General features: G+C 40.7%; 1 protein-coding gene across 1 annotated transcript in view; it reads left to right on the forward strand.

The window, feature by feature from the left end:
* Nucleotides 1–17355, forward strand: part of Ccdc6 (coiled-coil domain containing 6) — a 52403-nt gene that overhangs the window by 17319 nt on the left and 17729 nt on the right. The window contains exons 3-4 of the mRNA XM_010603361.1: nt 1633–1761; nt 15698–15801. Coding sequence (XP_010601663.1) covers nt 1633–1761; nt 15698–15801 — 233 coding nt within the window. The remainder of the gene's footprint in view (nt 1–1632; nt 1762–15697; nt 15802–17355) is intronic.

A 17355-nucleotide genomic window follows, 5' to 3' on the forward strand; every position in this document is an offset into this window, starting at 1 on the left:
GTGGGAACTCTTCCTGTTCTCTGTTTCCAGGTTTCTTAGTTCTTTTAATTACTGCTTAGTCTTACAGAACCTGAGTTGTAAAGAACCAACTAAAAATAGATTTGTCACTGTAAGCACCTCCTCACATCTGGTTTTTGTTGGTTTTCCCCATCCTACATCCATCCCTGCAAGGTTGACCAACTTTTTTTTTTTTTTTGAGACAGACACACATCAGAAACAGTAGGAGAAAGAACAGTACCTGTTTAGTCAATATTTCCAATGTTGGAAAACTCTGTCTGATTTAAACCATAACTTGTCCCCCCTCCACTTCCCTTAGAAACTGGGTCAGATGTGGAGAGGGTTGGTTAGGTGTGGATGTTTTGAAGCTGATCCGTCCCCTCCCTCAGTTGTTCATTGCACCCTGTGGAGGGTACACAAGGACTCACACATTCTCCTGGGCAAGTGGGACAGCTTATTTTGTCCTGTGTCTTATCATTTGACTTTTCAAATGCCAGGGGAGTCCCAGGCACTGGTGGGTGGCAGAGTCTGAGCACAGCAACCTGTGGAAGTTTGCTCAGTGATAGAGTGGGCAGGCACTGCTCGGGGTTCAGAGCAGGGTCTGGATCCCAACCTGAGCTGCTTTCCAGCTCTGCCGCCTTAGTATGGAGACCAATTTAGTCACGTATAAGTTGGGGATGGTCTCAGCCATCTTAATGCACGTGAACAAGCGGTGTCTGGTGTCTGCCTAAAGAAGTCATTTTAAAGGTAAAATAAATTTGTGTGTACTTCAGTGCTCTTAAGTAGCTTTCAGTTAGTCTATCCTTGGTCTGAGACATCAGGCAGTCCACCCCTGTGATACAGCACCAACCTTTCCCAGTTGAGAATGTTAGAAATAATGCATGGTGATTGATGAGGGCCCCAGGTTTTCCTGTGACCACTGGATTTCTTTCGTTTTCCTTTTTGTTTAGAAGGTTGGATAATTTTCTTTAAAATTTTGCTTGTAACTACATCATATCCTTTTGTTATAAATGCAAAAATAAGAGATTTTTGCCCTGTGGTTTTTAGGAAAGATGTAGGAGGTGTGATGTGCAATTTCATTAATGCCAAGAAAATGAATGGTACTGATTTTTGCCAAACACACTTACTTGTACATTACAAAATAATTGTGAATAATTTACTAAGTATATTTTGTGACTGTGACATCTCATCTCTCTACAGACATGATGCAAATCTGAGTAAACTGCATTTCATTAATAAAAACTGACAGTGTAAAATAGCTATTTTTAAAATGTTTGTGCTTATGACACAAAACTTAAAAGATACCAAAGGGTATATGTTGAAAATTGAATTTCTTTTTCTGCCTCATTCCCTAGCTTACCAGTTCCTTCCCACAGAGGCAACTACTCTTGTCTTCATAAAATTAAAATCTATATTTGATTATGGTTTGGTATTCTCTGTATTTGCCCAGTGGTCGTAGTGGTAAGGCACCAGGAGGAGCAGCCTACCCAGTGTACACTTACATATGTGAGCAGACTTGGGCAATGTCACTTTGGCGATGAGGCTTCTTACTTCCCGTAGTCAACTTTTGAAACCAGGGACCCTGTGGCCTTTGAGTTTCTTGATTTCCAAGTCTGTGTTCTTTTCATTTTCCAGCTGCAGCATGAGAAAGCTGAACTGGAGCAGCATCTGGAACAGGAACAGGAATTTCAGGTCAACAAACTGATGAAGAAAATAAAGAAGCTGGAGAATGATACCATTTCTAAGCAGCTTACATTAGAACAGGTGAGCATTTGTAGCTCCCCCATCTTTGCTTTTCCACAGTCAACTTTCCAGGTTTCGTATGCCCCAAGCAGTATGAGTAAAAAGCATTCTTGAGCTCTTCCTTCCCAGTAGAAGCTTCACTTCCAAAGAATTTGAAAGTTTATATCGTCCCTGCTCACACATACACCCACCTGCCTCCTGCTCTCTTGCTGGCCACAATTAAGTTTCAGGAGATATGTGGTGATACTCTGATTTATAGCAGGAAATATCAGGTTCCTTTTTGCAAAGCAAAGGGGGAAGAATGTTTTTAACCGCAGGATTGTTTCTGTGAAAGTTCCCAAGAGTGTTGCTCTGGAGCTAAAACGTTTCTTTCAAGAGTTCTTCCGAATGATGAGTATTTTTCTTCTCTGAATTATGACCAACCTTGTGTAGATGCTATTTTCTGGCAGCTGAATGTGTTGATGTCAATATGGAGTGACTGACGGACTTGGGAACCTCATGCTAGGTTAGGTGCAGATGACTCGTATGTCCTCATTAAATTCTTGGAGCCCAAGTCCTCTCTTTGTGAACAGAGCAAGTCAGACTGCAGTCAAGGATGAAAACCTAAGAGATACAAAAGGTGGAAAGTGGTAGTGCACAGTCCTTTTGTCAGTTGTCCCTGGTTGATCACAGAGCTCACCGTCAGAATCCACGCTGGTCCTTGCACTTCCTCTGTCATGCAGGACCGTGGGCAGCCAATGTCGTGTCCTCCACAGTGGTGGTAGAGACCAAAGTCCCCGGCGGCCCTGCTCTCGTGTCTTCTAGTGCCTTTTCCCACTTAGGTCTCTGCAAGGTAACTTTCCCCTAAGATACATTCTAAGAAGCTGTCTTCAGTGTATGGCTACTTGGGTTGCCGTGTAAAATTCGGTAGCTTAACTGAGATGGCTCAGATTTGAGTGCTGTACATTCTGTTGACTTGGCTGAGCCTTGCAGGCAGAGTGGTCTGCTGTGTACCCGCGCCTGTGCTGACTGCTGCATTGGTCACTCTCAGGATTACTTAGTTTTAACATTTTACCCGAGAGTGAAGGTACGGTAGGACTGGGTGGGTTGGGAGGGAGTTGGGGACTTTGGCTTTTGCTGTGATGCTTCTTATATCTACATATATCACAGTGGGGGCTGTCTTCCCCAGACTAATCTATTCTTACCATTTAGCTTTCAAATTTAGATGCAGTATCTAAATGTAGAAGACTTCCTGCACCCCCACCCCCATTTAAAAATGTTTCGGTGATGTTCACCTGTTGGATTCTCAGGATGAGCTTTAGCTCTGCTGCTGAGAAAGCTTTGAAGATATAAGTACTTGGTACTGGAACTTGTTAATCAAGAGCTAACAGGTGGCCACATGCAGTGCCCACAATAGTGGGTATTGTGAGACCTTGGCTTGGCCATGGTCTTCACAGTGGTAGTTGTGAATCCTTCAAACAGCTTCTCTGTTCTGTTTGTTCACAAACTGCTCTGTTGACCCCAGAGCAGGGCTGTGGCCGCCAAGGCTTTTGCTTTGACCACAAGGTGGGGCTAGTGAGCTAGCACCAGAGGGAGAAGGGCAGTCCTGGCCCTGTTTTACAAACCCACCCCTTTGGAGACTCAGTAACTGAAGCACTGTAAAACGAAGTCCAAGGCTTTCATTTTCTATACCAAATTAATGACTTGGTGAACTTTTAAGCTTATTTCAGACATTGGCAAAGACAGGATTTCCAGAATAAAACACAATTTCCAAATATTCAGAGGAATAGGTGCATTGCAAAGCCTTTTGTAAGGAGTAAACCTCAGATGCAGCATATCAAGTACTTGCTTTAATTAAAATGGAGAAAGTGACATTTTCAAACCCCGTCCTCCGTTTTGGATATGTCCATGGTGACTCAGTGAAATTTTATTGTGTATTTTGTTGAACTACAGATAATTTTAGTTAGTATTTAGAGTAGGGATTGTTGAGGTTTTTTCTCTAGTAGAAATAATTATTTTCTGGGTGTCCACGTATGTGATCTGACCAGTTCTGTGCTAATCTTTTGGGATTATCATGTGGATTATATAATATATGTGAGTCTATATTGTGTTCCTTGATATGTGTTATATAATATACTTTATGCTGTATAATGACAGAAAGGCAAAGACATTTATTACACTCTAAATTGCAGTGATTTACATATAGTCTATGCCTTTGCTTATCTACCTGACAAAAGTTCTTTTTGGGGGGTGAAGTACTGGGGATCAAACCTAGGGGTACTCTGCCACTGAGCTATATCCCCAGCCCATTTTAGTTTATTTCAAGGACTTAATGGTTCCGCCACCTGCCTCACAAGGCACAAGGTCCAAAGTTCAATCCCTGGTACCCCCCCCCAAAAAAAAAGATAGGGTTTTAGTAAGTTACCCAGGCTGGCATCAAACTTGTGATCCTCCTGCCTCAGCTTCCTGAGTCACTCTGATTACAGGTATGTGCCACCATTCCCAGTGAGCTTTATTAACTGTATGCTTTAAAGGCAATTACTCTGTGTCCCGTGCCACTACTTGTACATGTGGCACAGCTTAATCAGGACATTTGCAGGGTGGCTTTGGGCATGAGGCTAGAGAGCAGTTGTCTTTCGAAAGGTAGCATGGGAATGTTCAGGACCTAGAGGCTGACAGATGTGAACCTGCTGGTATTTCCTCTGCTTAATACTATAATGAGTTTGCTCGCTCGCGCTCCCCCTCCTCCTCCCCTCCCGCTCCCCTTCCTTCTTCCTTCTCTCCCTCCCCGCCCCTTCCTTCCTTACGCGCTTTTCCACCACCCACCCAGTAGTTCTGTTAAGACATAATTCACCCATTCAATTTTACTATTCAGAGTTCTTCAGCTATCACCACAGTTAGTTTTAGAACATTTCCAGGTCCTCATGAGACCCTGTACCCTCTCCTGTCACCTCTATTCCTCCACACTCACTTTCTCATTGTCCAACCTGGATTTTTCACCTACACAGGGTCATGGAATATGTGGTCTTTCGTGACTGACTTCCTTCACTTAGCACAGTGCTTTCATCCATGCCGCAGTGTGACCCCTTACATCTTTCCTGTTTCTGGCCAAGTAATTTCCCACTGTATGTATATACTGCGCCTTATTTATTCATTAGCATTTCATTTGATTATTTCCACCTTTTGTGTGGATGTTCCCTGTTCCCTTTTTCTTAAGCATATAACTAAGAGTTATTGGCTGGTTTACATAGGAACTGTATAACATTGTACGAAAAAGTTTTTAAATAATACACACTTTGCATTGAGTTGAGCCTGCAGAAAAGATTCTGGAAGACCTCCTGTCAGAAGTCTGTGTTGACTCTAATGTGCTTGATTTGAAGGTGTGGCATGGGTCAGGGAACTGTTGAAGGACCCCCCCAACTCTCTGTAAAGCAGAACTGACTTGGAAACTCAGCCTCTGGGCCATGTGTCAGAAGCCTTCATTATTGGTCATGGTAAATTCACGCTTTCTGCGTCCAGAATCTGGGACAGTGGGCTCTTGCTCCTGTCTCCGCTCCCTCTGCAGAGGAGGAGGCTGGGTGGGGCTCACTTCTCTGTGAGAAACCAGTTTGGCTTCCTAGTGGCCCCGCCCATGATCTCTTATTTTCTCAAAAATGCAAAGTCAGAGGAGGATTGTGAGCATTCCCAAGTCACAGAGCTGCAGCGGCAGCTGTGGGCCTCCAACCCTGGCCGGGTGCTGTTTAGGATTTCGGAAGGACCTCACCTTTGTGTAAAGAGAGACAGCAATTATTTGATACAGTCCTGCTGCTTTCCTGTCCAAATGGCCTGCCTTAGTTCCTAATTATTTGTTTTAATTTTTTTAAGGATTTATAATAGCATTCTAAATGCTTAATGCCAGAAGACAGTTTGTAAGCAGTTGCAAAAGAGCACAATGAGAATGATGTAAAATTGTGAGGTCATTGCAGCACTTCATAGATAAACAAGATTAGTTTAATAAGTTGTGCCTTTAGCATCTGTAGTGGCTTTAAAAATAAACCCTGGCGACTACTGCCTCTGCTGCGATCCTTTACTGGAAGATTTTTATTGAAATATGTGGTCACTGTAAGTCTCTTTTTTAGTATTCATATTTTCTTAGGTGATGGTGAGAACATTCAGAATCTGAAATTTTCTTGTCTGTGTCCAGAAATCTTGATCTGTTTAACACCTTCTCACTGGCTTAGAATACATGGCAAGACTGTCCCATCAGGTGGCTTGTACCATGGGGGGAGTATGCACAGATCTAAACACTTTCATCAGTGTTTTTACTAGTGAAATTAATAGCATGCCACCCATGGAACAGTCATGCATGTACCACCAGTGGTCCAAGCCACCTGGTAGTGAGACTATGAATTATGGCCCTGTCACGAAAACATTACTGTTTTCTGCCAGCTGGGGGAGATTTTCCTTCTGAAAGGCACTCATTAGCTTATCCATTATGTGACATTTAGCCCAGAGATTATGAGGGCCTCTGTGCTGCAGAAAATTACCTCCTAGGAAATGCTCTGATTTGGATGTGGTTTGTCCCCCAAATGTTCATCCGCTGGAGCTGTGGTATTTTGTATGGCAATACTGAGAAGTGGAGAACCTCAAAGAGGGGCGACTTGTGTGAAGTAGTGAGTCTTGGCAGAGTGCTACCCTTAGAGGGGATTCATGCTGAGCTAGATCTTGGCCTTCAAAAAAACAGCGAGCTAAATAAACTTTTCTTTGTTACTAACCTGCTCCATGTGTTTTGTTACAGCAACAGAAAATGGACTAATCCAAGAAATGAAACAGTGGTCATATTACACAGGGACTAAACATTTCACAATTACTTAGTAATATAGTCTAGTAATAGTGGAATAAGTTAGTGGTGTATAATAAGTTAGTTAGTGGTATAATTCAGCTAATAAGGTTTGCCTATGATCCACCAGATGTCTTATTGTTTTCTCTTCTGTAATTGGCCCATTGTAGCTCTGTTACATTTTGGAATATGTATTCTCTTAAGTTGTCTTCCCTCTTCCGCGGCACTAAAGCCTATATATAAAGGTTGGATTTAAGGCTTGTGGGATAATTAAATTTCATTAGTGTATTTATCAATGAGCTTTCCTGTTGCTGGGACAAAGCACCTGACACCTGAACTTAAAGGAGAGATTTATTTTGTTCACAGTTTCAGTGGATTAAGTCTGCGGTCAGCTGGCTCCAAGGCAGAAGGCCATGGCAGGGGAACCCTACTGCCCCGTGGAAGCCAGAAAGCAGAGCGCAAAATGACGAACCAGAGACAATTCACTTTTCCAAGTCCCCCAGGACTCAGCCCTCAACGGTGTCCCACTGTGTAAGCAGCACATCCTGCTGTGAACTCCCCAGTTGGTGAATTGGTTGATGAGTATAGTGCCTCGTGATTCACTCCCCTTGGAGACTCTGGGGTACATTTTAGATCTAAACCATGACAGTTAGCAACCAGTTATGATGACAGTATCTTAGCCCACATAGCTTGGGTTCAAATATCCCTTTCATCTGTGATAAGCTCTATGGCTCTATGCATGCAGGGTGACCCCCTTTGTGAAGCAAGTTGGATTTGTAGGTTTGGGGGAGGATTAGTTTTCTATGCCCCATCTCACACTCCGTGTATATTGAAGTTCTTTTATCCCTCTGAGGAGAGATTGTTCAAATCCTGTGCAGCAAGAAATACATTTACATGGTAATCTAGTACACCAATGATTGTGTAATTATGAGTAATGGGAGTGAGTTTTATAAGATAATATGTATGTCTTTCTTTTTTATCCTTTTTCATTTATAGAAAAAAGTAGATTTCAAAAGGCTAAACCAATTTCATAATCCAATAACAGCCGTGACCTGTGGTCTGAACGGCGTGCCCTGGTGTGCCAAATGCTCTGCTACCTCCGGATTTTCATGGGCCTGTTTCTTCTACCTAGGGCACTTCCTCCCACTCTGCATAAGCTTTGCTGATGTGCTTTATCCAGGTGGTTGCTGCCTGTCTTGGGAAGTATTTTCATATTGTTCAGTCTTCTTGTAACACTGGACTTGCCATTTAATTGTTTCTTCTCTGAAAGTACCCAACAAGGTAAAGGAGGACAGTGATAGTGTTGATCTAACTAACCATTGTTTTCCCGGTGACTCACATCTAGTAAGTTTTCCAAAAGCTGCCAACTGCTGCCATTAGTAATGAAAGCTGTTATCCATTTCTTATAGAACTTTGTTCTACCCATTTTCCGAGAAAATGAGCTGGTGTATTATGTGAGCCTCAGATACTTCACCAGCTTTCTCAACCTGGTTATCTTTTCAGCTTATTAATCTAACAGTTGATGCACATACATTTCTGACTTGGCCCCTTTTTGCTCATGCTGCAGTTGATACAGTTATATGGTTCGCATCCTGTATTAATCAGTGCACCTTTGTTATGTGCCTGCCATGGGTTACAGTCTCCTAAGGAAGATGATAGAAGATCCTTGACCTGGAGAAGCCCAGTCCAGGAATAGGTGCACGGTGGGTCTGTGGCTAATGGTGAAGGAAGCACAGGGCAGAGCACTGTGGTGCAGGAAAAGTTCCCCCCTGACTAGCAGAGAGGATTGGAAGCTGCACTGAGATGATTGAAGGGAAAGGATGCACACTGACCAGAGAGATCCCACCTGGCTCTTGTACAGAAACAGAGGCCTGTGAAGAGACAAGCGGGAGCAAAAATTGGTTGCAGTTACTGCACAGAGAGGCAGAGAGGGAAATGAGCTCGTGAAGATGTGAAGTGGAGTCCTCTGTCTTCAGCAGAGAGCATGGAGAGAGCAGGGGTTGAGGTAGTGGCTGCGTGACGAGTTGAGTCTTTGGAATGTAGTGTGGCTGCAGAAAGCAGCCCAGCAGCTGCCCCAGAGACCCACCCAGGCCTTAGCGCTAACAGTGCCTAGTGGCGTTATCTCCAGTTGCTAACAGTGTCAACAGCTCTCCTTGCAGATTCTGGCCATAGGAATCTATCACAGTAGCGCTGGTGGGTAGCACCTGCTGAATTCCGTGTGCTGCTTTGAAAGAACAAGAAATAATGGTGTTCCTTGAGGAGTCACTGGCATTAAGGAGATACAATTTAGTGACCGCTCTGTAGACTTTGAAGTTTGATTTCAAATACAGTACTGATTTCAAATTATAGATGTTGTAGAACCTTTTATTAAATTAAATGTTTGCATCTAAAAGTTATCCATTACACTGATAAGAAAAATTGGAGAATATGAAAAGGTACAAAAACATTACCTAGACCAAAATCCCCGAACAACTAGTATTGGTGTTTTTTCTACATCTTCCCCTTTGTCCTTCTCCTTAAAAAAAAAAAAAAAAAAAAAAAAAAGTGTATATGTAGCTTGCTGCCCTTTTTATTTTTTTAATGACATATCAGAGCCTGTGTGCTCCTTTAGATAAGCTGCACTGGAGCACAAGCAGACATAATCATAGTAAACCCTGACATTGGTGGGGTGGGAATTGGATTAGAGCAAATCCTTGAGGATAGTTAGGTTTCCTGAGAAACTTGTGTACAAGAGTCCCTCCTATGGCTTATTCAAGAGAGATGAGAAACAACACACAGGTCATAGATGAAAAATAAATGGGATTTTTGGCCCTGAAAATAGGCAAACCAGGATCAGCGAAGAAGCCTCAGCAGGCTGGCTGTTAGATGATTTGATTTGTTTGGTAATTCTGGGACCACTGGGATATCACGAAGCCAGCTGAGAGGTCCAAGCTCAAGGTTGTGAAAGTAGACCCTGAGCTCTGCCTGGTGACACAAATAAGTCTGCAAAATGTTTAGCCAGAACCACCACCCCACTCCCCAGTGCATTTATGTTCCAACGAGGCGCACAAACTCACTGTGTTCCATCTTGTCAGGCTTTGTTTTGAAGCCTTAGGTCACTTTTAGGTCAGTTTGTGCAGATGATTATATGATGGGAGGGAAAAGTTCAAGATGTAATTCCCGTGTGAAAGGAGAGGCACCTGGTCATTGTCCAACAGTGAGCATTTTCTGCTTGTGCACAGAGCATGGAGACCTTGCCCATGAAGTTGGATGGATTTGAACTGCTGTAGTGAGGGCAGTAAAATCTAGAAATGTGATACTGAAATGTTCTAGTTGCTTGTAGTTTGGAAATGCACAATCCATTTCCTCAGAGCTAGAATGAGAATAGGGTGAGGACTTATAAAAAGGATTCTCCTTAGCAGAGCAAATGAATGAATGGCTAAACTCAGCATCTTCACCTCAGACAGTTGGATGAATGTGGTAAAGACAAGAAATAATTGATTTTATCAAGAAACTTCTATTTGAGATAATCAAATACCTGTATCAGCAGAAGTTTCTTGCTTTCTTTTTCTGTGGTGCTCGTTACTGAACACAAGGCCTTACGCATGTTAAGCAAGCAGTCTACTACTGAGCTACATCCCCAAGTCCCTGTTATTTTCTTTTAAAACCTTATTTGCATAATGGGCTGATGGGAATAGTGTGTTTGTTTGAAGGTTGTAGGTGTGACTTCTTCCCCAAGGACTTCTCCACTGAGCTCTTGATCGAGAAAAGGATGTGTAGTCAGTACTTTGAAATCTGCTTTTATCAATGCTTTTTGGTTAAAAAAAAAAATCCCACAGAATTATGAGCCCATTATATAAAATTTTATAAAAGTACATTGATGTCCAATTAAAGAAATAGGTCCAGAAACCATATCAGTCTGTGTAATTAAAAGTGTGTCTGTTTCACAAAATTCTTCATTTCTCAACATTATTGAACAAAAGCAAAATTTATTGAGCGGGCAAACTATTAAGCAGTGTCATTTTTACATAATAATGAAATACTTATATATCCTGAAGTTATGCCAGTTTCAAAGAACAAATCTAACACTTCAAAGAACAAATTCTCACAGTTTTTGAGAAGAAAAAAATATGTAACTATATAAAGAATGCTAATTCTGGGCTATCTGGAAAATTGTTGAATCTTTCAGATAGCTGCACCTTCTTTATTATTTATCCTTCTAAGAATCAAGTGGCTTCTTTGATATTTAATATTATATAAATGAATGTCCCACTAAAGAATCAATATTAATGAGTATACTATCACATATATTAGGAAGCTGTCAGATTTCTAAGATGGGATGTCTTTAGTTTTTTTTGTTTTTTTTTCTGTTATAAAAATACTAGATGTCCATTAAAAGATTGATTGGGGAAGGAAAAAATAGGCAGATTAATGAGCAGCATTACCTTCAACAGACAGCCATATTTAATCTTACTGTATAGTTCTTCCTGAGTTTTTTGGCATCTTGTTCTTTGTGTATTTCTGCTGTACACAGATAAATTTATTTTCCGTGGTAATTTTAACCTCCTAGATTTGAAAGTGACTGTCCTTCCGCACCCCCCTTTTCTTTCTCATCATTGGCAGATTTCCACTGTCCCTTTGCATAAGCCATGGGGACGCCCTAGAACTTGTTCTTAGTTAATCAGAAAAGGACCTTGAGCCACTCTGATCTGTGAACACCTGCTTTGATGCGTCTGCAGTACCAGTTGGCTGCTTGGCTTGTTGAAAAAGGATTTCTTCCCAAAGGCAAGGGTCAGATGCCTTCCAGCCTCGGAGGAGAATTCTGAGAAAAATACCGTTTGCCTTAGCAGAAGCCAACATAGGCAGAGCTTGCGTTTTCTTTGACTTTTCTCCATTGCTTTAGTTTGTGAAGGGTTTGGCCCACTATGCGTTGTTGTCAGCTATTTTTGTGCCAGTTGAACATGATGCAGAGTATTTCTATAGTCTTCTCAAAAGTCCTCTTTGTTACTTTTCAATGTTGTTGCAAAACTTAAGATTACTCCAGATGTATATGAAAGTAGGATGGGATTTGGCCAAGATCTTTTGTCATCTCTGCTCTTGTGGTAGGAAACAAAACACTGTGCTCATTTTTCTTGTTTGAATGTTGTCGTTTTTCTGAATATTATACTTTTATTTTCCCAAGTAATTCTGGTATACCTCCAGGTCAGCACTTTGAGTGGTTCTTATCAGACTTTTTTGGTCAAGTATTTCTTTTCCCCCATCCTCACTCTAGCATCAGAGTCCTCTTTAAATGAGAAAATAGAATAGTGAGAAAGAAATTTGGCAGCACCTGGAGCTGTTGCTTGGCTGCTTCTCCCTTTTATGCTTCTTACCTGGTGGTCAGCACCTGCGTACCACAAAGATGAGGGGAGGACAGGCTGTGAATTCAAATGAGCCATGGGTATTTTTATAAACTAAGTTTATTGAAGTTCTACATTTATTTTGGGAACATAATATGTCTTGGCCTGAAGTTAATTAACTTACAATAAGAAGTAGGGCTCTTAACCAAGACTTTGGCAGTCCATTGAACTGAATTAGAAGGTAGTCTTGCAAATAAATATTCTGCACATCAGCTGTTGGTACTTACAACAGTTGTTGGTGTTGGGTACTTACAGAACAATAAGTCAGGAGGGCCTGGGTTAGCCTGAATGTTAGATATTTGACTAATAGTACTAGTTTGTACTTGTGTGAAAGCTGAATTAAAGAAAAAAAAACTGGGAGAGAGATGGGGACATTTAAGACAAACCAGCATATTAAAAGAGCTGCATCACTGGGCTGATGTGTTCATCTCAGGGAAGAATTTCCAACTTCTTACTCTGGAAACCTAACATATATTGTAAGATCATAAATGACTGGGACAAAGCAAGCACTGAAAATCCACTGAGTTGGCAGAACCAACATATAGTTGGGCCCTGAACATATATGACGTGAAATTAGGTGAGCAGGCAGCGGTGGTGGGACAACTCCATACTGAGGATGAACTCCTAAGTGAAATAGGTCACGCGTGTGTCAATACCGAATAGTGTCTCTGGTGTGAATAAACTGTCATAGTACATAAGGTCCTAATGAGATAATGACAATGGAAAATAGGAAGAAAGGGCTAAAGGCGTAGGGGAAGTGGGAAGGGTAGGGGAAAGGGAATAAGGGAAAAGAAACAAATATGAGAAAATGAAAAAATGGAAATAAAGTGTTTGTAAACGGGAAGGGGAGGAGGGGGTGAAGGGAGGGCAGGGACAAGGGGAAAAAATGAGAACCAAGTCCTGTCATGTAAAGGTACAAGATCGCAATAATGTATGTAACTGTACTGTATACCCAAAATGTACCAGTAAACTCAATGAGGAAATATAAATAAAAATTTAGTGGAGGGCTGGGGATTTGGCTCAGTGATTCCACCACCTGCCTTGCAAGTGCAAGGGCCCAAGTTAGATCACTGGGACTAATAATAATAATAATAATTTAGTGGAAATTCCTCAAGTAGTCAATGAGTCCTTCTAATTTTTCTGCCTTTATTGCCAGTGAGAGCTCCTTAGTAATATTGACAAATTGGGATACTTAAAACTGGAAAGAAAACGAAACAAAACAAAAAACAAGAGACCCTGATCTTTTTGAGGTTAAAGACAGTGTAAAATCCTCCAGCACTGTCAGCGTATATAATTAAATACTTGAGAATCCAAGCTGCTGATCTTGGCCTCCCCCCTTGTCTGCTTTCTGACAATAAATTAGAGTGAATTGGGATCAGGAAACCCTGGCTTGCTAAGGTAGGCAGTAGGAGGAGTAAGAGCTGGATCTTTCCATTCTCAGCTGTTTCCTGGTACTCTCTTTTGGCGGTAAGAGGCTCCCTATTGTTGACAAAGGACTTAAGCCACAGCTTTCCCCCAAATCCTCCTTTCCTTCTGGGTCCTCTGCATTTGCTTATCGAAGAGGACCCAGTAGTGTTGGCTGCCATCGTGACCAGTGTCTGGGCTCACGTGAGTAGTGTCACATTGGCCCGGTCACATCGCCTCGCAGGCTCACGATTTCTTCTCCCTGTAAAATGGAAGGGTCGATTTAGGTGATCTGTCTTGCTGCTCATGGTTATAAAATCTGTGTCTGAACCAGTTCAGAGTGCGGGCATGGGCAGAAAGTGACAGAACGAGTAGACTAGGAAGGGAAAACAGAGGACATCTAGGTCAACCTTCTTGGTCCATAGGTGAGGATGCTGAGGGTTAGGGCAGGGAACTGAGCTACTTAAACCTTAAATGCTTAGCATTTCACACATAGGTAAAGAAAGGTTTTTCTTGATTGGACTTTTTCGGAATTGGAGATTAGCACTACATGATTACAAGGAATTTGGTGTACATTTCTCTGCTACACACGGTACTGCAACATGATGCCTTGAATTTATTTATTTTTTCTTATTTACCAACTACCTCCTGTAAGACTTCTCACTTTTGGTAAACAGTACTGCAGGGTCTGTAAAGGGTAAAATGCCTTGAAATTGTATTCCTCTAAAGAAATACCTACAGATTGTGCTTCGGCCAAAAGTGTGATGAACACACAGAAACACAATATTTAGTGGGAGTTCTCCAAGGTATTCAGACTTTCTCCTCTTTGCTAGACGTAGCACAGCTGCTTTTACATTCTGGGGAATGTTTGTTTGCATGGTAGCCAGCTCCAACTTCACAGCACAAAATGCTTTTGACCTATTCCTCTGCCTCCTCATCACTTCTTACCCTTGAACTGTTCTTCAGAGTCACTTTCCACCAGCGAAACAGTATTTTGCACTCTGTTTTCACCTCACTGCTGTTGGATCTTGGCTCATTCAGTTGTCCAACAAGCCTCCGATGTTTATTGTTGGACTGTAATTTGCCAGGAGTTGTTCTAAGCACTGAGGGTACATCGTGAACAAGACAGCCAAGAATTGAGGCTCCTGCGGCTCTTAGAGTGCTAGAACAAAACAGATCACCCAAGCTGCAATTGTTGTAGCCAACAAGTATTGAGCACCTTTTAAAGGCCAACCAGTAATTAATAAGTTGAATGAGTTTGCTCTGCTATGACTCACAGTAACCCAGTGAGCAAGACATTATCTTTGACCTTTATTTTATAAATGAAGAAGTTGTGTGCAGAAATTTTCCCAAAGTCTTCTAACTAGCAACTGATGGATCTTGGATTTCACTCCATGCATTTGTCTCGAGATCTGTGATAATTACCTCATTTTACTGCCTTTCTGAGAGAGATAGAAGTACAGTTACAGATGTCCTTTCTAATGTATTGCCTTGGCTGCTGATTTGCACTTGTTCCAAAAGTTATAGGAAATACTTTATTCAAATGGCCAGTTATTTCTACAGCTATTTTACCAGCTTATTTTCTCCATGTCTTTGATGTGTATATCCTCGCTTAACTTGCTATTTTGATCTCCACTAAAGTGAAATTCCATTAGGGCAGGATTTCAGATTCCATAGTTCATTGCAACATCCCTCTTCCCCAGGGCCTGACATTATTCTCAGTAATTATTGTATTATTCTAAGTATTTATTTATTTATTTTAGTATTGCTAGACTAAATGAATTTGCCTCCTAGTTTGCTTCATTTTATGGAATAGAATACAGCTTGAAATATGCTTCCCAACTTCATACCCTCCTCCAAATTAATTTCCCTCCTTGCCTAAATCCTTGGAGTAACCGGTATAGTGAATTTGGTGTTTGTCATCTTTTTGTTTTTGTGTTTTAATACACACTCATGTTTCCAGTGGCTAGTATGTAGAGCTTGTTTCCAGGCCTTTTATAGTTCTTTGTATCTCTGATTTAACATTGAGTTATATGCAGAACTAAGGAACAAATGTGAAAAGTCCGGGTATAACTAGTAAACAGAACTTCCCCGAACTCAAAGGAAGACTGTTCATATGCCTTGATAAATGCTGAAAGAACAAATACATTTCATATACCAGATTATAATTAAGCATTAACTCTAAAAATGAACGAGTTGTGGTTTTCTTGATTAAAGTTTAAAAACTAGACGTACTGAATGCATCTGTTCTGGAAGATCAGTCGTGTCTTTACAGTTTTCTCCAAGTGGGAATCCTAATTGTTCAATCCAGAAAATCAGGAACAAAATTTCAGTGGCCTACCTTTCTCAGTAAAACTTTTTTTCTTCCTTCCTTTAGTTGAGACGAGAGAAGATTGATCTTGAAAATACATTGGAGCAAGAACAAGAAGCACTAGTTAATCGTCTCTGGAAAAGGATGGATAAACTTGAAGCTGAAAAGCGGTTTGTTTGTGCTTGGTCCTTGGTGTGGGTTTTGTGTGTCTCTAGAGTGTCTTTCTGGGTGTGACCAAGGGATAGCAGTGGGCCGTTTTAACTCCTTGGGCAACGTATATCATTTTAATTTGCCAAAGGAAGAACACGTTGGCCTTCTGAATTCTCCCCATATTGGTCACTTGTTATGCTTTTGCTTTCTTACTTTGTCAGTAGAATTTCTCTTTATTTGGTGTCACAAGGCAATGACAAAATTAATCACGATGCTGTTGTTTTCAAGAGCAGTTGTAGTTTCAACTTTTCACCTTTTTTCAACTGCTTTCCTCAGCTGATTTCTAAAGTAGTTATGATGTAGTCTGTGCTGTTCTTATACATCTCTAGAATTTATTGGATTGGAAAGGCTGAGATTTTAATAGAAAACTACCATTTTAAAATATACTACAGTGTCAGGAAATATCTCTGCATAAGGTGAAGATTTTTAAAAAGTATTTGGACATGTGAAATGTCATTCAACAACAAATGTTTCTTAAATTCATGTCTGCAAGACACTTAAGCTCTCATTTTTAATCACTTTATACTTTGAGGATGAGTGGGACAGGACATGTATAAATGGCAGGAAGGTTTTGTCTAATATGAAATGTGCATGTAGGTAAAAAGTAAAGTTTTGGGGAAAATGTGTATTAGTTCACTTCCTCAGAGTCTTTTGTTTGCTACTCAAAGTATTTCTGCCATAAATAGGGCTTGAATGGGCATTTATAAATTATTTTTAGTTCATCTCTCAGTTTATAAAATACATGACACACAGTTTTAAGAAAAGAAAATTAGCAACATGTCTACAAGAAACATTCAAGCTTTGCTTGAATCAGCTATATTTTGCATTTTGTAGCAGTAATAAATTATAAAAAATCAAAAAGTCACTTTATACAACAAATGTAGGGATGTTAACCAGTATTTTAACATGCTAGTTTTTCAAATAAGGGTAGGCCAAGAGGTAATTTACAATGTGCACTTGTACAAACTCAAAGGATAAAAAGCTAAAAATAAACCCGAGACATGCCTGCAGTATATAGAAAGGGGTTAAAAATCTGTTGTGGGTCAGTCTTCTTTTATAGAGTACAGTAGGAAGTTTTACATATATTCGTACCAAGTGGAGAGATTTGACATAATCATTCTGTAGGTCAAAAGCTATTGAATTTTCTGTGCTTCAACCTAATGATAATTTCTGTATAAGGTGGTATCACTGATTATTAAACAAATAATGTTGGTTTGGTTCTTAATTTTTTTACCTTTGCTGTGGCCAGAAGCCAAGGGTCCTTTGTCCAGTTTGCCATGGCCTAGACATTGATTTTGCTTGAGGAATTTAGAAGTTGAATTTCTTTATATGATTTCACCCTCTAAAGAAATTCATAGTGTTTCATAAGTTTGACCAAAAGCATTGAGGTACTCCTGTACTATTTCCATGCCCTAAATCTAACACTTTAAAAGTATTCCTGGCACAATAGTCACAACCCAATATTAAGAGAAAAAGACAAGAATGAGATTTGATTGTTTAGTTCTGCTTTTTGA

The sequence above is a fragment of the Fukomys damarensis genome, unplaced genomic scaffold, assembly GCF_012274545.1.
Source record: "Fukomys damarensis isolate Sample0158 unplaced genomic scaffold, DMR_v1.0_HiC HiC_scaffold_20, whole genome shotgun sequence".
Lineage (NCBI taxonomy): Eukaryota > Metazoa > Chordata > Mammalia > Rodentia > Bathyergidae > Fukomys > Fukomys damarensis.